Source organism: Heterodontus francisci, chromosome 26 (genome assembly GCF_036365525.1).
Source record: "Heterodontus francisci isolate sHetFra1 chromosome 26, sHetFra1.hap1, whole genome shotgun sequence".
Lineage (NCBI taxonomy): Eukaryota > Metazoa > Chordata > Chondrichthyes > Heterodontiformes > Heterodontidae > Heterodontus > Heterodontus francisci.
Window position 1 is genome coordinate 38259570 of NC_090396.1, and position 26146 is coordinate 38285715.

Below are 26146 nucleotides of genomic sequence, written 5' to 3' on the forward strand. Positions count from 1 at the left end.
TGCCAGACCTGCTAAGTATTTCCAGCATTTCTTGTTTTTATATTATAGAGCAGAGGTGTCTGAATAGCTTTGGGCACATTTATAAAGTTTGTTTTCACAATTTGCATAGATTTCAATTTTCTAATACAGATTGATCTTAGTGTCCAGATTTAGGATTATCCAGCAAAGACTAAACAATGCTGGGAACAGCCTTTTCTCAAGCTTCCAACTCCAAAATATTCAAACAGCAGAACCCTGCAAATAAAAACTGGAACTGCAAATAAGGCCAAATTGCTTGGGCTTCAAGGCTCAATTGCCAGCACTCAAGGCCACAATGATAATTTCTGGGAAAATGCTATAACTAAGATTCAGAGAAACCACCCAATTGAAACTCAAGCTATTAACCAAATTCCTTTTAGTAAATTACTATTTCATATAGCTTGATGCATACTCTTTCCTCAAGGTGAAAGAAAGTTACCTTTTAATCATCTCTATGCAGCACTGAAGTAAATTCACAGAACATTCAAACCTCCATCTAGCTTCCCTTCCAAACCGATGTGGTGACTCCCTAAAATGTTTTATCCAAATTTATTACTCTTAAATTTTGTGAAGACTGTTCTCATTTCTTTTGTGAAGACAGCAATTCATGCAATGATACAATTGCATAGACATAGGCAGCTACTCATTAACCTTGCCCAGACATTCTTTATGCATCAGCCTGCACAGTGGCAGGCTATACATACATAAAGGGGGAGGCATAACAAGAGTCTTACTTTGCCCTTTGCCAACACCCACACCTACTTATGTCAGTAGAGAATAATCAAGAGTGGGAACTCTGGCTGACTTTTCTTTCCTCACTTTGGGAACATGGAGCTCAAGTTACCCCGGCCCTTACAGTTCTGGTCAAGATCAATTAACTTAACCAAGCAAGGATCATGCGTGTTTTTAAACATGGAGACTATTTTCCCCCTTTTCACATCTACTGTATGAGAACCATAGCTTTTTTTCTACAGGCTGAAAATTTTATTTGGAACATTTTGTAGGAGAAATCTCATTTCACTATACATATTTCCCCTTCATATATTTTATTAAAAATGAATTTGATAAAAAGGCGTTCAACATAAAAGTAGAACAAAACAAAAATGTTGCATTTAATAAGTTTATTGTTTTTTAAAAAAATTGTTTCCAAAGAAATTTTTATTGAATGGTATAGCTGTCTAGAAACACAGGTATACAAAGGTATGAGAACAACAGCGCCTGGTGGTCAACAGCCAGTACAGTAAAAATACTTCAAACAGATGTTAAAGCTTTAAACCAGAAGAAATTGAGTAATTCCTGCTTGGTACAGAAGGCTCAAGGTACATATTCAGTAACACTGAGTTAAACCCCTATAGAATATTCTGATCACAAGGGTCGCACAAGGCGTGAAGCACAGCTGCATGTAAAATATAAAACCATTTTAATGGTTACATGCTCAGCATAATGTACTATATTGGTTTCAACTGTGATGCTTGCTTTTGTAATCAAATTTTAAGCCATGTCTAAGGCACTTTCTGAACTCTGTTTATATAGCTCCAGATGCAACTCTGGTCAGAACAGGAGATAGATATGAATTGATTTGTATGATTTTAAATCACGCAGCATCTGGTAGCTTGTGGGGACTGTATTTCATGGATTTCCAAAGACCAAGTGTATATCACCTCATATCTAAAAATAGTCTTTTGGGATGCTGAAAACAATTTGGAAATGAAATAATGCAAGATCAGATTGTTGGGTTGTAACTAACTAGAATATTGCCTTATACTGTTCATTAGTGCTCAGTGGTACAATACAAAAAAGGCCAACAATGATCATTCAACAGCTGGGTCCATCCTCTCAAAGCCAGTTTGCATCCACATTTAAAGGGTAAAAAATTGTTACTAAGGGATATATCACATCAGAAGTGTCTGAAATACTGATGCCCACTGTGTACGGCAGCTATGAGAGAAAACAAGAGACACAAATAGTTCAAACACAATAACACATTTGAAGTACAACGTTTTGACTTCCAGTATAGCTATTGAACACTTAATAATTGTACTTACTTCAAAATGATTTGTGCAAATTATCTGAACACCAACAGCCATTGCTACCTTTAAGTCCCCTCTAGTAATTTGAAGAAAAAAAATGGTTTAAAAGTTAACAAATTTATTGGGCAACATGAGTGAATGCACATTATAAATCATGATGCAAATATGTGAATGAAATTACATTGTGACAGACTGTATTTCAAGGATACTTGTGTAGCTAAAATTGGGTAACTATCCTATATATGATCTGTAATCACTGGTTACTCAAAATATGTTGGCACGAAGAGTTTAGGTCAGTCCTTGCATTTAATATACTCAAGCTAACCAGATACTGCAGTCCGAACAGACTTATTTCAATTTCTCATTCTGCATTATAAAACTTGCTTATACAGATCTAGCAATGGTCAGAGTTTGGTCTTTATGCAGCAGTTAGCTGCAGATTAATAACTTGATAAATTCTATGCCATTGCCCAAAAATTATATATGGAAATACATGTTTATTTGTACATGTAGCATGCATAGTAATACACAAGACTCCTCCCAATCCCACCTTAATGATGTCCAGAATTTAATCAGGTTTCCAGAGAAAATTCAGGTGTCTCAGTCAATATGTGCTCAAATTAGTACTTTATTATCAAAGACAATTTAGGAAAGCAATTGTGTGAATACAATATGCAGGGTGCAGTTGCAGTATGTTGAGACAAAAGAAAATTAAGACGCAAGAGGACAATGGCTTATATGATTTTATAACTTGCCAGTTTAAAAAATAAAAAAGGCAGAGAGAATCAGAAGTCAGCAGTTCAGAAATCATTCTTATGCTCAAGAGGCTCTCCTAAATCAAAGCAGGGCATGCCATGCTGATGAGGAAATGGCTCTACTCTCCCTGGCTTGTCTGCGTTTCATTGAGATCACCCCCTTTATTGTCAACGTCATCATCTGAGAGTTCAAGTGCGGTGCCCTCCAGCTGCAGTGCACGCCTTCCTGTTCGACTAGTTGTAAATGTCAGAGCACTACCTCCTCTCCTAGAGAGATGGAACAAAATATCAATACAGTGCTAAATATTACAAGTCAATGGTGTATGATTACAGCACCCATTCTGTTGGACTTGGTAGTAAACCCGACATACAGCTATTTGTATTGGTATCAAGACACTGACTATCAAACAGATTGTCAAGAGTTTTGTATCCATCCATTTTATTGCGACATTGGAAACTGGCAAAAGTGAAATAAAACCTGGTTGAGGAATTTGGCTTTTTGGAAAGTTAAATAATGGCCAGGTTTGTACTGTGTTAATACTGATTCAGCAAGGGACTGAATGGTTATTGGGGTTTAGCAGAAAAGTCCTTTCACCTTTGGAACCCGGTTGAGACACCTGCCCAGAATAATTCTTATTGCTTGCAAAAAGCATTTTCTGCAAAAGAATTTAGCTAATTCTAGTGGCCTTGGACCAACAGCACAAAACTACTTAAATATTTGGCACAAAATTGGTAATTTCATTCAAATGCAACATAAAATGGCTGCTGTTGGAAATGGAAAAGCTACATTTGCCTGTGACAGATTCAAGTCAAGGAAACATCTTGCTTTTTTACCTGGACCACAGATACTAAAATTGAAGTAATATATTTCCTTGTATACATTTGTCCCAAAGCACCAAAAATTAGAGTGGGGGAGTGGGCGGTGGTGGGCAGAGAAGGAGTGGCAGAAAAAGTGATGAAATAAACACCATGTTGGGCGCACACATTATCTTCAAGTCAGGGAGTAGTAGTGCGATAGTTGTAGTGATAGTATCTGGTCCTACTTGCCAAGTGAGTGTCTCAAGATTTATTTGAAGTTACATGCAATGAAAAGCTAATTTACAATTCTATACACAATGACAGTAGTTTAATGGAGACCTAGGACTGGTAATTAAAATTAAAAATATTAAATAAGTTAATATTAACTGCTCAATATGGTCCTGAACCACACTCCTCAGGCTCAATGTGGAGAAAAATATAGTTAAAGCAGAGTGATCCAAATTTCATCTGGAACTCATCTTATCTTGTTCTTCTTAAACAATAGAACTTTTCTCTTTCGAAATACAAGTACAATCTCTGAATAAAACTTGCACTACCTGAGCCGGCTCTTCAGAGTGTTGACCTCACGATTCATAGCCTCAGCAGTCTCTGTGGTATCATCCAACTCCCGCTGAAGTTTCCGGCGGGCTGCATTTGCACGTGTCGCCTCCTCTTCTGCCTCCTCCAACTGCCGTTTGAGTTGTTTCATGCGCGAGTTGGACTTCTCAACCTGGAGAAAATATTTGCCATCTCTACTAATGTCTTTTTTTCAAAAAATAGTAACTATTTGCTTAAAAATAAACATTGCAGCAACTGATTTTCATTTTTCTATTGCTAAAGTTACTTAATAGCCCTCCATAAGTTTCTGTAGTCCAATTATTCCATATGGTCCTAAGTGAGAAAGCAGAAGGATGTGAACTTCATGAAGGCAGATTTAAGCTGCCGAACTCAGTGTTGATGAAGCAGTAACAGCCCTCCAGCCAAAAACACTTCTAGAAGGAGTATCCACATGTACCATGCAAATCGGGGTCCTATGATGCAGTTAGGACCTCGATTGAAATTATATGGGATGTGTTGTCTGCGCAGTTTGCCTGGTGTCAAGCAGACTAACCAGCAATCCTTAATGGAGACCATTTCTTGCTGCTCCAAGACTTTTCTCCCCACATTAGATTTTTGTGGAGCCAGCTGACTATCTACTGGTCAGCTGACCGAAAATTAAAATCTACCCACACAAATCTAAAAGTCAGGCGGCACCATGCAGTTTTGTCCACTTTAATGTAAGGCTAAATGAGGGAATTTTTAATTTTTGGTGATGTGTAAAATGAGCATTATGGCCACCTGTTATACACCCTGCCAATTTACAGTACCTGCAGCAGAAAGAAAAATTTGAGTGGGGTGTATAATGGGCAGCTCATCCAATATCCTCCGGTTCACACCATCACTGAAAATTAAAATTACCCCCAATGCTATGTATTACCATATTGCTGTGCTGGCTTTTAAAGCTGAATAATAATTGTTAACAGCAACTGCAAAGCTTCAACTATGTGAAATAGTTATCTGCCATTTGATAGGTCAAAGGAAGACTCAAGTTGCATGCTATTGCTTCCAAATCTCTATGGATCACTTCAAATTCCAAGTTTAACAAATTTACCTGGACTTGGATGTGGAACTTTAGAAACTTACATTTGCATGAACATCTAATCAGAATACCATTGCAAGATGACAGTGGAAAGACAGCAGGATGCATTTCTTTCAATATTAAAAAGTTCTTTTTAAAATATACTTCACGTGAGCAGACAATACTCTATACTGAAGTTTTGTTTTAAGACGAGAGACTGAAAAGTTACCTGTTCTTTGTACTGATCTGCATGTCTACGTTCATCTTCAACCTGCATATACACCTCCTTTAGCTTCTTTTCTGTGCGACGCACCAGTTTGTTGGCTGCTGCTCGCTCTCTGTGAAAACAAAGTCACCAGTCCATATGAAAGCTAGAAGATTGTAAATTAAGGTCTAGATATTTGCCCAAAAGATGAAATCAAATTTGCAAAGATTCACACAAATATTAGCAACAAACATCATGTCTGGCTTAAGTGCTAATACACAGTTATGGAAGCAGACATGACATATCGTGACAATTGAGATACCTATTCAGATCAGATCCTGATATAAAATAGATAACTCAAATAAAAGATACCTAACAAAACAAGCAAATTTGTATAAAATGTTCAGGGGGCATTTTGCAGATTCCATGTCACACTGCTTATGTTATTTGATCAGAACAGATTATGAATGAAGGAAATATTTACCTTTCTGCTGTATCACCACATCTCCTTTAGGGGGCAAGATGACAATTACTAGTTATAAATTAGTTCAAAGTGATGCTTTCTCAACTGCAGTAAAGCTAAAAAAAATCCTATCCTTTAGAAAATTTTAAGTTAAATGTTATAGTCATTGATAATTCACAAAAGCAAATTTCAAAAGCAAAGAGTTTTAAATGTTACCTGTAACACTACCTTCTAATTTGAATAGATATTAACTGCTATAACATGGACACCAATAGAGATTTTTTTAAAACTCCAGTATTACAATGCATAGGAAAATGCACTGATGTGATGCTATTTTGCTTCACACTGAACCTAAGGGATAAAAATCAATGTGGTAATTCTAGCACTGACTAATTGCACAGGAGATTGCATTGAATAAAATGGAATTATCACTGGTCACATTTTGTTTGAAATTAGGTTTTGAAAAGTTACATTTTCAAAATTAAATACCAATTAGCCACCATGATCAAATTGATTTGCATGGTCATTCTGTATTACAATCCCGATGTACATTATTTATTGACAGTTTTCTGCAATGTTATCGCCACCCCCACCCCACATCCCGCCTAACAATGAGCACTGTTAACATCAGGGAAGTTACTGAGTCCACAAGGAGCTATCATAAGCAGCCATGGCTGCTGCTTCAATCATTTCAACTGCAGCTTAACTTTAATTAAAATTTTAATTTTAATGAACTTCATTCCATCATCCAACTAGTATTTATTGCTCCAAGGACAATAAAGTTTTTTTTTAAAAAAAGTATCATTCCCTTGGATAAAACAAATTGTGCATTCATTTTCCTTTTTCATAAAAATGTAACTGAATTGGGGCTCATTTAGCAAGGCCAATAGTGAATAGATCAGAATATAAAAATGAAACTTAAAGCAATTAGAATGCATTTTATTACATGCATACAGGCATATGGGGGAAAAATGCCCTGGAAGGATTTTTGCAACTTGATTTCAGTTACAAGATTCAAAAAACACCATAATTTTCTGGGGTTAGGTGGGCCAAGTTCCTTATGTTATTAAAATAATTAAAGTGAAACTGGCAGGAACCAAGTATAAACTGCTTCATATAAATTTAATACATAGTGGTTTTACTTTGCTTCCTGTTCAAGTTGTTCCTCCAGCTGCGCTATCTTGGCCTCCAGTGCAGAAATGGTTGACTTGAATTTGGACTTGACTGATCCCTCCAGCTCCTGCAGTTTGGCTTTGAGTTCCTTGTTTTGTCGCTCAAGTTGTTGCCGTGCATTTTCACTCTTTTGTCCAGCACTGCGCTCGCTAGCAAGCTCCGAATTCAGAGTTTCAACCTGGCACAAAGGAAGTTGAACCAGAACAAGTTAAGAGTCAGAAATCCAGGGCTTTACCAAGTGTTTCTCCAATATTATGGCTTTAACTAAGGACCTCCAGTGTAATTAGGTACTACTTCCTTGGCCAACACTAATTTATTAACTCTGCTATATATTTTTTTTTAAATGGTCAGCCATTGGAACTAAGGAATTATAGTTCACTGTATTTTTGCAACATCAGATTTAATAATAGCGCTGACCCACTGAATTGAGAAAGTACCAATACTTTGTATTGAGGTGATCCTTGGAGCAGAACTATGCATCATTCTTTTACTTTCATTTTACAAGTTATCTGAAATTTTCAAGTAAGCACGTTTAAAAAGACAGCTAATGACCAAGAAAATGGATATTAAAAATGAAAATACAATGAAATGGAACAAACTTTAGAATGCCTACTGCAGTAAAGGAATTCTAAGGTTTCACCATGTTCAGCAACATTTTGAACAACTACTCTAATTCCCAAGACAATCCACTGTCCACATACAGCTTATACAATCATTTGTAGGCATGGAACACCTTGTTAAACTACATGTACCAAAGTGAAGCTTTGACCTAGCAACAGACTGCAGTGCATAGCTGAAATCAGTGAATAACTAAAGGAAGCATGAAGGCAGCAGCATGACCCATTTCTCAGACAAAATAAATCTCCATTTGATCACAAATGCTATCTTCCTGATGGATTACCTGAGGAAAGATTCTGGAAGGATTTACCCTGCCCTCAAAGTCAGTCAAGTATATCTCTAGCAAATCTAACCAACTTTACATAGAACATCAAAGCCAGTTGAGAAATGGGCCCTGACAGTTGAAATTCTGGTTTCTAAGCAAGGATGCCTGCTTGTAATTTTCCTTTGGTTTTCTCCTTTTAATATGTGGGCTGGATTCTTACTCTACATAAGAAGGGATGAAAGTTCAACTTTTGGGGGTTGGGGGGGGGGGGGGGGGGTGAAAAAAAAGGGATGGGGACAGAGTGTAATTCATTAGCACACTGACCTTTGACCTGCTCAAGGTGTTCAAAGTAACACTTGGGGCTACATTATAGCTAAACCTCTGCAAGGCATTAATAAAAAGAGAGCTTCAGTGACTTGAAACATCTGACTTCACAAACCATAGTCCTAATACTACATTATTGCTTTAGTGAAGAATTGAAAAAAATTCCCATTACCCACGTAACAAGTGAATAAACTTTGACTTTGTTCTAAGCTGGGGAAGTCAGTGGCGCAAGCATCCCATAATCTAAGAGCAGCTACTGTAGAGGATCTTTGTGCATTGGTGGCCGTACTGCGCTTCAGTAAAATACCACAAAGAACTTTTAGCTTTTCAGATAATTGTATCCAGGACCATAACAGCATGACATGTGGTGACAAAAGGTCATTCCACAGTTTCTCCACAGGAATACTCAGCAAGTGAAAGAGACACAAATGTGTTTTCAGGGTCCAGTGATAGAAATGAATACTTTGAGAAACTCCTTCAGTGCCTTTGTTGAGAAGTTGCAGCTACTTAATTAATGTAAACACTTTTGGCATATACTAACTCCACTTACATAATTATTGGTTGTAACTTTCATTGTTTGAAAGCTTCTTAATTATGTAGATTTATCACATTATACATCATTCATAAGGTAGAAAAATGAAATATAAAATGCCAAAGAGGCAATGTATTCAAAACTGTTACAACCGAGGCTGGAGGAGTGCACTGTCTTTCTCTAGTTCCACTTCTCCATGGGTCACAACATATATTTAAATGTTTACCCAGTTACCGATATGGCCAATTAAATACATAATCCATTTTCGTTTCAGAATAAAATCCACCAACCAGGCTTCTTTAATAAAGAAAATTAATTTATTAACATTGAATAAAGATGCACAGCTTATTAACACAGGTTGAAATATGAAAGTCTAAATATATACCCTTCTAAAATAACTAACTGGTGTGTGTGAATTTGTTGAAGAAAAAATAAAGTTTTCTCTGCAGAGATTCACTTTCCATAAAGACAAAAAAACACTGACCAAATACTTATCATTTCTTATCCTTTTTCTTCAAGAATTAACATGTTCTCAGCTGGTCTTTTGGTTTGGCATCTAAATACACGCAGATGGCGATCACTGGGATCTTTCTGGAGCAATTCTCTTCACGCAACATCGGGGATTAATCTGGCAGCCTTTCCAGGAAAATCACTGCATCAGGGGTTTCAGCTATCACACTGGATACTCAGGGTTTCTCAAAGAGGTGGAAAAGGATGAGCTGGTGGCTTCATTCTCAACAAGCTTACCCCCAGCTGACTCAAAATAATATCCAAAACTGAAAAACTCTTTACCACCATAAATCTTGACCTGTCACTTCTCTGTAAACTCCTCCCATAGTCAGAAGGCTCCCCTGCTGTTTACTTAGCTTAAGACACGTGACTTCCAGTAATTGTGTTTTTAAACAAAGGCCCAAGTTCTTCCAGTGACCTTTTTGGAAAGAAAACAAGTCCGGCACGCCTCCAATCTTTCCACAGACTTTTATTTAGAGATACAGCACTGAAACAGGTCCTTCGGCCCACCAAGTCTGTGCCGACCAAGAGCCACCCATTTATACTAACCCTACAGTAATCCCATATTCCCTACCACCTACCTACACTAGGGGCAATTTACAATGGCCAATTTACCCATCACCTGCAAGTCTTTGGCGGTGGGAGGAAACCAGAGCACCCGGCGAAAACCCACGCGGTCACAGGAAGAACTTGCAAACTCCGCACAGGCAGTACCCAGAATTGAACCCGGGTCCCTGGAGCTGTGAGGCTGTGGGGCTAACCACTGCGCCAAAGTCCTCAAAAAAAATTTAAAACATGGAAACACCTTCATAACAAAACAAATAGGAATTGCACCACTAATGTTCCCAATGGGAAGATTTACAACAGTCAGGCCTAGCACAGTAAAGAGTTATTTTAAATAGGTGATTAAGAGTAAAAATCAAACCTGCATCGTTGTTTTTCGGAATCGATCGTTGAGGAGCTCCATGTTGCTCTGTTCTTCTTCAAGCTCTTCCTCTAACTGGGCGATACGAGCTTCCAGGCGACGTTTCTCATCCAATAAAGCAGACCTGAGGAATCAGACAGTATATTAAGAGAATTCAGATTAAAAGTATATGCTCCAACATTTAGTGAAACCAAATAGATCAGATAGAATTGAGACAAGAACTTGTGGTTTGTAAGCAAATTCCTCGATGCTGCAGGTGAGCATCAGCATGTAACAACCCGCAAGGTACCACATATGCCGTTTACAAGTTGCCCCCTTTAAGATATCGCACGTGCGCAAAAAAAAAATTAAAGGTACCACACACTGGAAGGAGCAGGGCGTGCACAAAATAAGGGGACATTGTTTGTAAGGTAGGTTACCTGTTTATACCATAGGCGGTATAGCCCAGGTTCTGAAAAATGTGCTTGAAAGTAGTTGGCAAGGCACTGGATATTCTACTCATGTCATAAAACCACATGACATGTGCCAGTTTATTCTGATTTTTAAGCTAATCAGCTACTTGACTGCATACCCATGTCATTTCCCCAAGCTAGCACACCAATTCTGCACCTGCTCAGTGCATTTAGAGCAACACATAGGCAGCATTGTTCTAGTTCCCTGTAATCAGAGATGGATTAAAGGTTGCGGTGTATGGAACATGAATTAATTTTAAAAGAATGAAGATTCAAAGTTAGGTAATCTCATCTATCTTATTCATTCTGTATTCTCCACATTTCAAATGGTGATACTGAAGTAGATCAATACAAGATGGGGCATTCCCACACAGAACTTAAGACCTAAATTTGCTTTTGTATCTCACCTTTAAACGGAATTTAAAAATTACAAAACACTTCACAGAAAGCTAACTGGTATGTGCTGCAGTTAAATTCTGACAGAAAGGCTTTAATATGCAAGTATTTTTCCTTGGGGCTACTTGTGCCATTGTGCAGTCTGTCTGAGCAATGTCCAGAAAGTATCAAAATAGGTGGAAAGCTCATTTTACCTACTTTCTCTGCTGCAAACTTATTTTATTTATTTAGAGATACAGCACTAAAACAGGCCCTTCGGCCGGAGTCTGTGCCGACCAACAACCAACCATTTATACTAATCCTACATTAACCCCATATTCCCTACCACCTACCTACACTAGGGGCAATTTACAATGGCCAATTTATCTATCAACCTGCAAGTCTTTGGCTGTGGGAGGAAACCGGAGCACCCGGCGGAAACCCACGTGGTCACAGGGAGAACCTGCAAACTCCGCACAGGCAGTACCCAGAACTGAACCCGGGTCACTGGAGCCGTGAGGCTGCGGTGCTAACCACTGCGCCGCCCAAGAAGAAGCCCAATGTAGGGAGTCATTCCACTTCCAGTAGGTGTCTTTCATCAGTCTAAAACTGCCTGCTTAAATTTACTTCTTAATATGACTGTCAAGTGCCCAGAATTGGTTGCTCGTGCTATTATATAACTTCACTGAGCCTAGTTACCAGCAGAAGAAAGTGACAGTGATGCAGGCTATGAAGCTTATTTAGCTCGTGATAGGAAACTATGTGCCATACTGCCTATCTGAAAAGGTACGTTATTTGCCTAGACATGGTTTTGCCAGAATCTATTAAACTAGAGCAAATACCTATGTTGTGTGGAAAATGTTTTCCCCCTCTCCTCTGAGTTGTATTTGCGCATGATTTATACAATAGACTTCTGTGTCCAAGATTTTGTACTGCTGATTAGTTTCATGATCTCGCCTAGAAATCACTTGCACATAAACATGGATCAAGGAACAAATCAGAATTTTTAGCAATGTCAAGTCAAATAACCTGCTGGAACTTATTACCTACACAAGGGGGGGGGGGGGGGGGGGGGAAAAAGAGAGCAGGGGTGGTGCAGAGAAGACAAAAAAAACAGCATGTCCACTTGGACAAGGAACAGTACTGGTACCCGTGGAAAAACATCACAGGAAAGGAAGAGGAATAATCTAGGAGGAAAGACTGATCTTTAGTGAAACTTGACCATGAATAAACTTCAGGTGGCAACTTAAAGTTACCTCAAGGTACTCTCGGCAACAGGCCAAGTTTATGCATTTAAATCACAATTTACATAGGAAGGGCCAGAGCATTTCAGATAGATCTGTAGGGATAGACAAACAAATTGAGCAAAAAAAAAAAATTCAAAGTCAACATGAATTTTTACAATTAAAAATAAACTTGCAACTATAAACTTGAATTTTTGACATTATAAACACATAGAAACATGTCCTGAAGGAAACTTTACAACTTAGAACTGCTTCGTTTCTTTATAAACATCTTACAGCTGGGTATCAAGTTCAGCCAATTGTGAACTCGAGATATGATCAGATCCAGTCTGTATTGCTGTTGGCAAAACGTGAATTTCATTTAGATTTAAACTTGGGATTTAAATAAACATCTCACAATATTAAGTACTGGAGCAATGGGCCTATGCCATGCTTCCTTACTTTCCAGAAGCGCTGTTTGCGATTTCATCTGCCAGTTCATCACGTTCCTGCTCTGCATGGCGACGTGCTCGCTCCGAGGCAGCCAGTTCCTTCAAAATTATATAGGTTCAGTATCATGCAAAGTTCAGTTGTGCAGATCAGTAATTGTACTGAATGAAAAATATTCTCAGAATAAATAAAGCAACTCTTTTAGTTCCAAGTGCATTAGTCACATTATCATATTGCAACCCAATTAAAACTATGACATAACTTAGAGCAATTCAATGTTGCTAACAATCCATAAGATACACTACATTTGAAAAGTAGTGCTCCAAGTTTTACTGTTCTTAACTTGTTTTTTTTTTAAATATAGGGACATAGGAGTAGGTCATTCAGCCCCTTTTCAACCATTGAATGAGATATTGCCGATCTCTATCCAAATTCCATCCATCCATCCACCTTGGCTCCCTTAATATCTTACCTCGTAAAAATCTTAAGCACTTTAAAATTGTGAGAAAGCGTTCCACACTTCTGTTAGCCTTGTGTAGAAGTGTTTCCTAACTTCTCTCCTAAATGGCCTGGCTCTGACTGTAAAGTTATGTCCCCTTATCCTGGACACGCCCATCAGCAGGTAAAGTTTCTCTATCTACCTCATTAATACATTACAAGATCTTAAAAATCTCAATCACTTCTTAACCTTCTAGATTCCATGGAATCCAGTTCATGTAATCTATCCTCAGAGTCCTGGCAACATGCTGGTGAATCTGCACAGCATTCCTTCAAAGATCAATATATTGCAAGGCACAGGGCCCATTACTCTAGATGTGGTCTAACCAGGGTTTTGCATTGCTGCAGCAAAAAATTGTCCTCTTAATATTTGAGCCCTTTAGTTATAAAGGCTAATGAAATGTTTGCCTTTATGATTATTTTTAGTACATTACATTTTAGCGATTTATGTATATGAAGCACTAAATCTCTTTGGACTTTCATTATTCCTAGATTTTCACTATTTAAATACTTGAATCTATTTTATTTGGTCCAAAATGGATGACTCACACTTACCCGTGTCGAATTCCATCTGCCACTGTTTCATTTATTCACTTAACCTATCAACGTCTTTGTAATTTTATGGTCCTGTCCACGCTGCTTGCTATGCCACCACAAATCTTTATGCTTTTGGCAAAGTTGGATATATTGTTCTCAGTTATCCAAGTCATTAACAAATAGTGCACTTTAGTGCTGATAGGCAATTGAATTGTCCAAATTAAAGTATTCAAGTTTAGACAGGTCAAGTCATGCATCTTGAAATAATCAGTTGTCAGTCACTGAACAAAACAAAAACTGAAAAATCCATTCAAGGGAGGTGTTTTGACAGCCTTACTTGCAGTCTAAGATTTATACAGCATGTAAATTTCCATGCATAAATATACTACTTCAGCAGTCAAGGGAGCTCAATATAGTTTGTTATATTTGGAAGCTCGAGTCTTTCACGGGTAGAGTTTTGTTTCCACTCTTCCATGCAACTGGCTCCTTTAGAGATTTTGTACATCAGTCCCAAAGATTTGTGTATATTTAGGTGAATTAAAGCTTGCCTGGCACCTAAATTCAGACCCCAAGTTTATCTATTTGTATAGATATCTCAAATTTGCTCAATTTCCACGTACAATTTGATGCTTGCAATCTGATGTGTACAGTTGAACAAGAGATTTTCATCTGCATAAATGCTCCTGAAAATACCAGACAGACTTTAGCTCGGCCAACACCCCAATACCAGCAATGATTGACAGGTATGTGTACATAGAATATGATAGATTGTACCAACAAACCTCATGGAGTTGCAGAATTTCTGCCTCCAGACTTTTCAATTTCTTTTCATTCTCTTTTGACTGAGCGAAGATCTCATCTCTGGAAACACGAGCCTCTTCTAGCTCACGCTGGTAGTCTTTCATCTGTGCCTGAAAAGGTTTTAAGGGACAGGTTTATTTTAATTCACAAAATTATATATGTGTGTGTTAATCCAGAGTGAGAATCTTGAACAGCCATTTTAACTGAAGAGAATAGCCATCAATTACCAACATTTCTTTGAAAATATACCTTGGATCTTCCCCCATAAATAACTCTCTGGTTTTGGAATTTTCTAGTGACATTTTATGGAAAAATGAAGATTCTACCAAATCCATCTGTGCTTCCAGAGTCACAAAATAAAATACACAATGATTAAGGAGAATAAGTTTGATTCTATTCAGGTACAATTTAGTACAAGCACAGAAGGTTACAATTTGAAGTCCCTTTATGGACTTGGGCATATAACCTAGATTGATATTTTACTGCAGTTCTGAGAGAAGATGCTGCCTTTCAAATGAAGCATTAAACCCATGTTTTGTCTGGTTGCAGTGGGCATCAAGAAACCCCATGGTACTATTTGGAGAGAGGCAGGAAGTTTTCCTGTTATCCTGCATAACATCTCTCCCTCAAGTACCACAACAAAACAGACTATCTGGTCATTCATTTTCCCATATGGGACCTTGCTGTACTCAATTGGATGCTGCATTTAACTACGTAATGGTGGCTACTTTAAAAGCAAGGAAACTGCTGCAGTGTACAGTTTAACATAGCAATGAAACATTAACTTTCTTAGAGACAAAGATATCTTTGCTCGTGCATGTTAATTATGTAATAGTAAATTTTTAACACTGAAGAGTTACCTGAAGTCTACGGAGCTGTTTGATTGCCTCATCACGACTCTTATTAGCTGCTTCAATTTGCGCTTCCAGATCTTTCAGGTCCAGCTCCAGTTTCTTCCTAGCAGCTACTGCTTGTGCTCGCTGTTTCCGTTCATCTTCTAGCTCTGCCTCAAGTTCACGAACCTATGGGATGAATTAACACAATTAAAATTTCCTATGTTACAACAATGCAGCACTTTTGAATTGCAAATGCTTTGGGACGTGCTGAGGTTAAGACAAATGCTATATAAATGCAAGGGTTTTTTTTGAGTGAAAGATTGAATCACATGTTCCTCACTGCTCTATTTTCTGCCCAGAAGTCACTAAATCCATATGCAGCCTCCTATAGCAAAGTGACATCACCTAGTATTTGAACTCATGCTGCTTGTCCAAAATGTTAGATACACTTAACAGCAAAAGTCACATTTAGGATTCATATTTTTCATATTTGTTGTTCTCACGGACACCATTACTTTACAGTCCTATTACATTTAGTAGCACAACTGAGGGCAATTTTGAAAAACAAGAGCAAGCAACCCCGATACTCACATTTGTTACTTGACTCAATGAACAGCTGCTAAACAGCTGGGCTAAAAATCCAATTTCTCAAGACTTACTTCTTGACAAAGTTATTTTGCAGAACCCTTGATGATAAATGTTATTTGTAAGGGGGAAAAGGAAGTGAAAAAGAGGAGAAACCACTTTTTGAAGACTACAGGAATTTTGTAAAACTATCACCAGGAACTAATCAGATGCCATCCCAGATAGTGCTAATTCTTAGTGTCATGGTCAATGAACAGATTCATATACCTGCTGGTCTACTACGTGTGCCCAATCTCTCACAAATCACATACATATGCATGCAGTTATATTCAATTGAAACATATTAAAAAGGCAATTGAAGTTGAACCTGGTAATTTGTTTTACAACTGATCTCCCAAGATAAAAATTTGGATCTTGCTTCAGATATCCGGTGTGCCATCAAATGCAAAATGAAGTGTTCTTTTGTTCTGTATACTCAAGCACTGAAGTTCTGAGTGACAATACTTATGGTCCAGTCTGAACTCAAATCTCAAGGTACCCATGATTATCGAATTAAACTGATGAGACGGATATCAACCTAAAGTGATTTAAACTAACCTAATGGCTTGGATATTATAATGACAGCAAAACTCTGACATCATTATACCTTGGAAACTGACAGCAACTTCTGGATTCCACACATGCATAGTTAAAAGTGGAAATTCAGAGGTTGCTGTCAGGTGATTTAATGCTTCTCCATAAGGTGCGTTGTTGAATTCCCTGCAGCCGGAAATCAACTAGAAAATCACTGAACAGATGAGAGCTTCCACTTTTATGCTATTCGTCTACCTGCAAAAACCCTTGACAAAGTTACACCTTGGTGAATGAGGTGTAACTGGGTTTTTAAATAGAGTCTTACATTCATAATTACTGAACCACCTCCGTGGTCCTGAACAAAATTGTGGGGGGAAATACAGCAGATCCTGACACTGTAGCCAAGAATTGCCCACGGCATCCGTTGAAATTTTCAGGATCAAAAGGAGAGACCAGAAGAAGCAGTATCTTTGGTGAGGTGGGAGTGCCCAAAGCTGATGGAAAGTACATGCTGGGTCCCTCTCAACCCCCACCATCCCAGAAAGTAATCAGTTGTGGCCTCAGTGGTCACATGTAAAATAAAAACATTTTAATCCATGCCCTAATTTAGCTCCAGACTTCCAGATGGGCCCCACATTTACCATTGATCTGCACTATCCAGGGTGCTAAACGAGGCCGGGAAGTTGGAACTCCCTATTTCACATTTGCATCAGTGGCTTTTAGGGTGGGATGGATGCTCTGCCTGCACAAGAAACATGAGGGTTAGCCTTGAACCTGGCATTTCAGTCACTGTCAAATTTGCAGCCATTCTAGTAGACTCCTGCCAAAGTTGTGATGGGGTCCAATGGCATGGCTGCAGATGATCAACACCTCTATTTTGAATTTGGGCACAAGAGGCTATGACAACTATTATTCCAAGCCATACATTTTACCAATTTACCTTGCTGTAATACATAGGACAATATTAGAAGAAATATCTTGTTAGAACTAGTTAAGAGTAAGTTATCGATTTACCTGTTTAACCAACATTCTCTTCTTTTCTTCATTCTGCTCATCCCTGGCCTGCAGGTCTCGCTCAAACTGGGCCTTCATGGCCTGCATATTGACCTCCAAACGAAGCTTAGCATCTTCAGTGGCCTGCAGCTCATCCTCCAGCTCCTCAAGCTGAGTCCTCATCTCTTCCACCTGCTGTTCTAGGGCTCGCTTGGACTTTTCCAGTTCATGCACCTATCATTACGGAGATAACAGCAGTCAGATACTGCTATTTAAGGATTAATTGCCAATCTACTCCTGCCACAAAATTGGTTTTCAAGAGGTAGTGCCGAGTTGTCATTGCAATAACTGGACATCTCTGAAGCCCAATATTGCCCCCAAAACAGAGGCGAGAATCCTCTTCTCTTGCCCATTAAAAGATCTCCCATGCCAGTTCTTTGGGATATCAATGCAAACGTCTACATCTGCTGATGTTAGAATTGAGATGTCAAATGGTCTTCAAACCACCAAGTGTGTATATGCTTATACCACTACAGCATGAACATTTCATTTGCTCTAGACTTTAGATTTGCATCAATACAAGCCTCGTGTTTGAAACAGGACTAGAACATCTGAAAGATCCTTCCCGAGTTATATATGGTGAAAAAACCCCCATAAGAACTGAAAATCTTATCTATTAGAAACATTAAAGCAACCCTATAATGTCATTAAAATCTGAAATGTTATCTTTATTTTATGCATATGTAGATGGGTTAATCAAAAAGTGCTCATTCTGAGGAAAGCATTCCCTGGCTGAATGTGAATTTATTTGGGTTCCAACTTCAGGCAAGGCTCGTGCTGGAAAATCAAACATACCTACACATGCATAAGTTGACTTTTATGATTAAGCTAGGAAGAGCTCCTGAAATTGCTGCAATGTGCACTGGGAGAATGTATACACCCATGCTACTGCATTGTCACATTTTAGCTTTCAAACTAGAATTATTTTAATATTCAATATTTAGTATTTATCTTTGTACCGAGGTCTTTCCACAAAGTAATGGCAAAAATAATAAACTGCCTTGTAATTTTAGTACAATTAAAATAAGGCCCTATCTGGTTCTATTTACTTAAGACTATTGCTAACAAAATAACAATTTCCTCATTTTCACACTGAATCCCTTCTGCTCTTCGCTCCCTCACCATTGTTTATTCTTACACTTTATCAGCTTTCCAACTGATGCATTTATTTTGCAATATACGTGATTACATAGCCTGTTGCTGCTTAAACTACATTTTAAACCTTTTTCAATAAAGTGGCAAAACTGCATCCTGAATTAGTTCTACACAAAATTAAAGTTTTCACATAACCACATACTGATTGCTTAATGTTGAGTGCTTTAAAACTTCTGAAATCCTGAAGGTGATTTAGCCAAGAAAAATTCTGATGGAAATGACAAACTATATCACAACAGTAATGCTGCTATTTACACTTGCTAGGTAATAAAATATTCATCGAAATAAATTCCACATTATAAAAATTCAGACATTGGTGCAGTAGAGCATGGCTACCCGACCTGACCCAGACGACACGTGTCGGGTACACACTACCACCACCACCTCCGGTATGTGGCTCCAATCTTAATGTACTTTTTAAAACAACCTTTCAAGTCCAGTTACAGTTTTTGGTGCTTATCTGCACAAGTTTAGAAAGTGAAAAACGGAAGCTAAGTTAACTGAACATTCCGGTGGTAGGGTCGGGCGCGGGAATAAATGAAAGGACTTGGACTGGGTCAGGTTTCATTTGCAGACCCAAGCCAGCCTTTATGGTGCACTACTCCTAACATAAGCCATAATATGATTAAAGTAAACAAAATACCAAACTAACAATTATTTTACATTATTCAATACAGTGTCTTAACTCAACTTACATTCTTGCCCACATCATCCTTGGAGCTCATCAGGTCCTCCATTTCTGCACGGAGTTGCTTGTTTTGTCTTTCCAGTTCTTCTTTAGCTTCGAGAGCTTCATCCAGAGCTCGGGTTAACGACAGGGTCTTTGTCTCCTTTTCTCTCGCTTCAGCCTCAGCCCTGTCCCTTTCCTCGGCATATCGAGCAGAAATGCTCTTTTCCTCAGCCAGCATCTGACAAACAGAGCAAAGTTAACTTGTAGTTGAGAACAAGCCAGCACAGACACAACAAGCTGAATGGCCCCATGCTATAATCATTCTATGAATCCCTAAATTGCTGAAAGAAATCCATCATAACATTTACAGTAATAAGAGTCCGTCAAAAATCAATTCAGAATTCTATGAAGTGATATTTCAAATTGGAATGTTTTAATGCTTTTTTGCTTCTGCTAATTTAGTCATTTGAAAAGAATGGCAGTGAAGATGCTCGAAAACCACTTATAAAGTATGGAAAAGCTGTTAAGATGCAGTCCCCTCGAATGCCAACAGAAATGTATATTTGGCATAAATCTCTAACCAGTATGCAGAACCATAATACAGTTGAATTATCTACAATAATTTTGCAGCTTTTAAAACCAATTTGTTGGCATTTCACTTGACTAAGCCAAGTAGTAAAAAGGAATGTACCTGATCAAATTTCTTCTGTTTTTTCTCGAGGTTGGAAACTATTTGGCGTTGATGGTCCAGGTCTACCAAAAGATCATCAAGTTCCTGTTGAAGACGGTTCTTGGTCTTCTCCATTTTATCATAGGCCACTGCCTTCTCCTCAAAGCGCTGATTGAGAGCCTCTACATCCTTCTGAAGTTTTCTTTTAGCTTCTTCCAGGCCATCGATGGTCCCCATATCCTCATCCACTTTCTTCTTCGTATCAACCAGCTAAATTACAAATCAGATCACATATTGCATGTCCTTTTCATTTCAGAATTCAATTGATGCACAAACTTCTGATGCATTGACATAAAAATCTCAGTGTATGAATAAAATTCTAAAAATGAAATATTTAATCAGGAGGCTTAAATTTATTACTTGGCAATGTATGTGTGGTATTTGCTACTTTTTGGTGAATCCAGTACCATTTCCAATTGTGATGCATAGGTAAAAAGTCAATATTAAACTCTGAATATAACTGGACCAACAATTTACTTGGCAGATACCAGTCTGTTACTGTGCAAAGTAGTCACTGAACATGGTAAGAAAAGGTTGGCTAATCCTATTTTAACAAACTTGCTTTTCTGTGGTGATCTATGCTAAACTGGTCTTGAGACGTTTTGCATATTTTGATTTGAACTTGCACTAGAATTGATTTTAAAGTCAATTTAATTCCATTATAGACATTTTAGTCACCTGTATAAAAAGCAGTACTCAGGCCTAATAACTACAACTGGCACTGCTCCTGTATGGTTCAACAACAAACCTGCATATGGAGAGCTGCTAGCTGCTTTTCAAGGTTCTTTTTTGCTTCTTCCTCTTCCTCTTGTTGTTCTTGGAGATTGTTCTTCTCTTCTTCCAGCTGTCGAATACGACTGCTGAGATTCAGTTTCTGCCGCGTCTCCTCCTGAAGCAGTTCCTATTAACAAAGAGTGTGTATAAATATATTTAGACCTAATATTTTATTACTCACAAAAATTCACTCTTTAATCTAGCAAAGATAAAATGCTGCAAGCCATTGTTTACTGCAAACAATCCCCTTCAAGTTGCGGTTGGTTAAGCGGTTTAGTCTAGTTAACAAAAATGCCAAAATAAATCGGTGAAATTCAAATCCCATTTCATTTCTTCCATTAACATCTACCTCCTTATCTTTTCTACACCACTCCCCACCCTCACCCCAACTTGTAAAACTAACATTTTTCTAGGTTAGAATCTTCTCCAGACTGCAAGAATCAACTTTAAGAGGATTGTAAACAGATGAAGTATATTCCAACAGTGGCGCAAGTTTATAGTTTTATCCCTCAACCCAGAGCTGGCTATGGCACAATTAAGCACCAATAAAATGCATTTTATACACAGGACATGAGCTGAAACAGGCATTTGTATTTGGACTTCTGTGATTGGATGAGCTTTGCATGATCAAGCCTTGCTAAGGAAAGAGAAACATTCTCAGGTTCCTATTAAACTCAAGCACTCCCTCCCTCAGACATTAGTAATTCAGTGTATGAAGTGATCTATTTCTCCACCTCCCATCCAAAAAAAAATGAACTGTTGGTTAAAAATACTGAGCTTTGTTAAAATATGTCCCGTTTAACAGTGATAGCTCACATACCTGTGTATCTTGGAGTGCAGATTCCAAACTGGCAGTATCTTTGGTTAGTTTAATTGCTTTTTTCTCAGCTTCCTCGAGAAGCCCAGAAACATTGTCCAATTCATTCTAAGAATGGAGAGAGTTAAATTCATACTGTACTGCTTTTCAAAACAAATCACATTTCAGATCTTTCAGTTCTTATTTAAGAAGCAAATCTACGTGACTGCAATCTTAATTCTATATTCCAAATAATGCTAAAAGCTTTTCACTGCTGGTGCACTAACTAATGCCAAATAAAAACAAAATGCTGGAAATGCTCAGCAGGTCTGGCAGCATCAATTGAGAGAGAGAGAGAAAAAGAGTTAATGTTTCAGGTCATTGACCCTTCAGGGTCATCAACCTGAACCGTTAACTGTTTCTTTCTCCACAGATGCTGCCAGATTTGCTGAGTATTTCCAGCTTTTTGTGTATTTATTTTAGATTTGCAACATCCGCAGGATTTTCCTTTTGTACATACTAATGCCACCTTGATGTCCAAACTTCTCCATTAGAAATCAGGGAATTCAATATTATAAAAAAAAAAATCAAGCGTAATTGGGAAATCTTTAGCATCTTCCACAAGTGGTCCTGATCGTCACAGGCCAACTCTGGAATCAATTAGATTAATCAAAATACAAACACAAGTTCATTTTTTGAATAGCCAAGGTAGCTATTCTTGACTACTTTCCTTTGTTAATGACTGCCCGTTGGTCATATACCCCCATCACTTTCAGTGGGTATTTTAAAGAGTAATGCTATATGCCACTGCAAAAGTGATAAAAAAAAGTTGTTTCTCAATTTGATACAGAACTGAAAAAAAGACTAACTATACATACTAAATTAACAATTAATTAAAAGTAAACAAAAATCGACAAACAAACCCACTCAAACACTTCTATTAAATGCGCAATAAACTACACAAGAGGTCCTAGATAAAGCCCAGAACCTGAAATGTTTCAAAGTACAGAAAATGGTCTACCATTTATTGTGGTTCAAGCAATGTGTCTTTTTTTTAAAAAAAAACATTACCCATGCTATTAAAAAGTTCCATTTTCTCTTACCTGAAGCTTGTGAGTTTTATCGGAAAGCTCAGACCTTGCCTTTTCACTTTCTGCAAACTTGACCTGAAACTCCTGTAGATGAGATTCAAGCTTCTTCCTTTTATGTTCAGACTCAGCCTTAGTGTGCTGCAAGCTCTTCACCTCACTGGCAAACTCTTTGTTATCATTTTCCAAGCTCTGTTTACTCTTCTCCAAGTTGGCTTTGTGCTGTTTATAAAGTGGAAACAGAAAAATTGATATAAAAGGTCATATTTAACTACAAGTGTGAACTTGCACTCAAGTTTAAGTGTTTACAGGAACTATTAATGGCGAGGGTTAAATAATGCAACTCACTGCAGACGAGAACAAAAGATTTATTCAAGAAATAATAATTCTGGGCACCTCCTGAAACCATTTTATGCCATAATTTTACTCAGCCCAAGTTTTTTTTTTAAACAAATTCTTGGCCATCATCGCTCTTTGCTAACTAGTAACTGATATAGAAAACAATCTGTAAATTTTACCATAGTCACTTTCCCCATCTCCCAACATCTGCCAATTTAAATCTAAGCCACATGTTTTGTTGCATGCACAGATTGTGTAAAAGTCATCTGTCTAAATGGGCCAAATGGCTTGTTTCAGTGCTGTAGCATTCTATGATTCAATTTCAAGGACATTTAAAAAAAAAAAATAAGGTCTCATGCTACTAACTCTCTTGGCTTGTTCAAGTTGTTCGGAGACCTCCTCCAGGGCAGTGCTATGTCTCTGGCGGATATCCTGGATTTGAACTTCATGGGCCTTGGTCTCTTCTTCAATAGCCTTCTTCAGCTCAGCTACCTCCTGCTCACGTTTGTTCCTGCAATTAATTCAAGACGGCCCTTCAGTGATTTTTTTCCCCCAAAAATATTAACTCGCTTTACTCACAAATCATCAACTTCAAAGCACATTTCTATCAACTTCTCTCAAAATTGGCAAAGGTACGAGCAAGATATGGAACTGGACACATAGAACAGGAAGGTTCCAGGGGGAATGTGTATAATGTCCACTGTCCAGACTTAAAACAGGAAAAACAGCCACTTGCATGAGATACTAGAAAGCTGCCAGCCCCCATGAAATCCTATTCTAGTGCAAGCCCTCACATTCAAGAGGAAAGTGAGGTGGAGCGGGGGGGGGGGGGGGGGAGAGAGAAAGAGAAAAAAAAAATGTAAAATTAAAAAGAAACCTGCTTGATTATACCATATCGTCTTCTTGTGGGACAACCTTAAGAGCGAACCACCTTGAGAGCTGTAAGTGAACGTCACCAGAGGAAATGATGTCATGTCACACATGACCAGAGTATTGTGGGAGTAGCCCGACAGAGTGAGATAGGTTTAGATGTGGCTTGTGCTGTAACTGTACACATACATACATATATAACATGTAATATTACACATCTTTCGATTGTTAACAGCTTTTAAGCAGTATTCTGACAATTCACTCCAATTTGGTCAACAAGGTACGAGATTAATACACATTTACTACAAATTATTTTCTACAGAATATTAAATTAATGTTTTCATGCAAAAGCAAAGTGTAGATAAGGGTACATTTCAAAGTCCTGCCTGTCACCAATGCAGATTGGCTGTTTTCTAAAATACACTGGTATTAAGTCAGGAACACTGACATGGGTCAGCATTCAGAAAATCTATTCTCATGTACAGCACAAGTGGCTATTAGTATCAAAACAAAAACTTACCTGTAGTATTTTCAGTTCAAGATCCTTCTGCAACTTTCCCATTATTGCACCGTACTGTAAACTTAGTCAGGAGTTTTATATACTGTTTAAATTTCAGATTTTTCTTTGTAATGTGCAAGTTATTGAATAGCTATGTTACATTCCAAGTGGAACTCTTTTCTAGTGTAGAATACAAGTCTCTGCTAAATTAGATTGAATTTGAATTATTTTACATGCATTTCATTCACAAATAACCATTTGTGGAAACAAACTATGGCTTCAAAAAGATGGTGGCCTAGTGATATGGTCACTGGACTAGTGATCTAGAGGCCCAGGCTAATGCCCTGGGGACACAGGTTCAAATCAATTAAGTATAAAGCAATCTGGAATTGAAAGCCTGTCTCTGTAATGGTGCCATGAAACCTTCATAGATTGTCGTAAAAACCCATCTGGTTTACCGATGTCCCTTAGGGAAGGAAATCTACCATCCTTACCCGGTCTGGCCTACATGTGACTCCAGATCCACAGCAATGTGGTTGTCTCTTAAATGCCCTCTGAAAGGGCCTAGCAAGCCACTCAGCTCAAGAGCAATTAGGGATGGGCAACAAATGCTGGCCTTGCCAGTGATGACCATGTCAGAATAAAAAATACCTGGTCAGAGCCATCTGTAAAGCAGTCTGATCAAAACACAGTTCATTTTTTTTTTAAGATAACTGATGGCAGTGAAATAGGTCAAGACAGCAAAATAAGTTATACTACAAAACTTTGTATAAATCAAAACTTGAAACTTGCTTGGTTGTACAAATTATCTACTTTCTTCAGTAGAATAGCTGGCTTCACCTTAGTTCCTGTTGGGCTGCTGTGGTATCCAAAGTATCCTCCAGTTCAGTCTTCAAAGCTTCCAGCTCTTCACTCAGGTCCCTCTTCTGTTTGTCAGCTTTGTTGCGAGCACCCTTCTCAGATTCCAGATCTTCCTGCAGCTCAGAAATCTGGACCTGCAGCTCTCGGATTAGTTTTAGAGCATTATTCTTCTGAGCACCTTCATCGTCCCCTCTGAATGTAAATGACAGATTAAAGAATACAGCATAGATTTATAAGTTCATTACTGTAATCATGACTACATAGTGAATTCATGCAAGTAGACATTTTAGGTCAAGCTCAACTACTATCATTTGTGAGCCATTTCAAACAGACGCGAAAATATTGTAATGGAGATTTGATATTCATGGAGTGGAGGATCATACAATTTAAAAACAATGATTCACGGTACAAAATTTGGTGGAATATTCTGACAAGATTTTCATGAAAGATCAATATGGAAATGGTTTTGCAAACATTATTTTTTTTAAGACTAGTAAATATGCAAACATTAGTTAAAACAGTTTGCATATAAACTTTTCAGTTGTTTCCTCTGGATTGAAGTGAATATAATTTTAATTCTCTAAAATTAGAGTTATTGCTTAGCGATTTTTTGCAGTATTGCTACACAATGAAAACATGTTGACTTTGAGGTTGCAAATTCAAATGTTGTAAAGTTCTGCAAGATTTCATTTTATTACAATACACAATTACAGATTTATGTTATGCTTTAAAAACATGCTCAGGATA

At 37.9% G+C, this 26146-nt stretch overlaps 1 protein-coding gene across 2 annotated transcripts in view; it reads right to left on the reverse strand.

The window, feature by feature from the left end:
* Positions 1 to 1131: 1131 nt before the first annotated feature.
* LOC137384269 (myosin-10) overlaps positions 1132 to 26146 on the reverse strand; it is a 170660-nt gene continuing 145645 nt past the window's right edge. For both annotated transcript variants that reach the window (XM_068058046.1, XM_068058045.1), the window contains 16 exons: positions 25379 to 25591; positions 23536 to 23680; positions 22846 to 23052; positions 21767 to 21871; positions 20921 to 21073; positions 20134 to 20382; positions 19468 to 19680; positions 17579 to 17791; positions 15431 to 15592; positions 14552 to 14680; positions 12747 to 12835; positions 10235 to 10358; positions 7030 to 7238; positions 5449 to 5557; positions 4159 to 4331; positions 1132 to 3070 (listed from right to left, as the gene is read on the reverse strand). In XM_068058046.1, coding sequence (XP_067914147.1) covers positions 2923 to 3070; positions 4159 to 4331; positions 5449 to 5557; positions 7030 to 7238; positions 10235 to 10358; positions 12747 to 12835; positions 14552 to 14680; positions 15431 to 15592; positions 17579 to 17791; positions 19468 to 19680; positions 20134 to 20382; positions 20921 to 21073; positions 21767 to 21871; positions 22846 to 23052; positions 23536 to 23680; positions 25379 to 25591 — 2641 coding nt within the window. In that variant the 3' untranslated portion in view covers positions 1132 to 2922. The remainder of the gene's footprint in view (positions 3071 to 4158; positions 4332 to 5448; positions 5558 to 7029; positions 7239 to 10234; positions 10359 to 12746; positions 12836 to 14551; positions 14681 to 15430; positions 15593 to 17578; positions 17792 to 19467; positions 19681 to 20133; positions 20383 to 20920; positions 21074 to 21766; positions 21872 to 22845; positions 23053 to 23535; positions 23681 to 25378; positions 25592 to 26146) is intronic.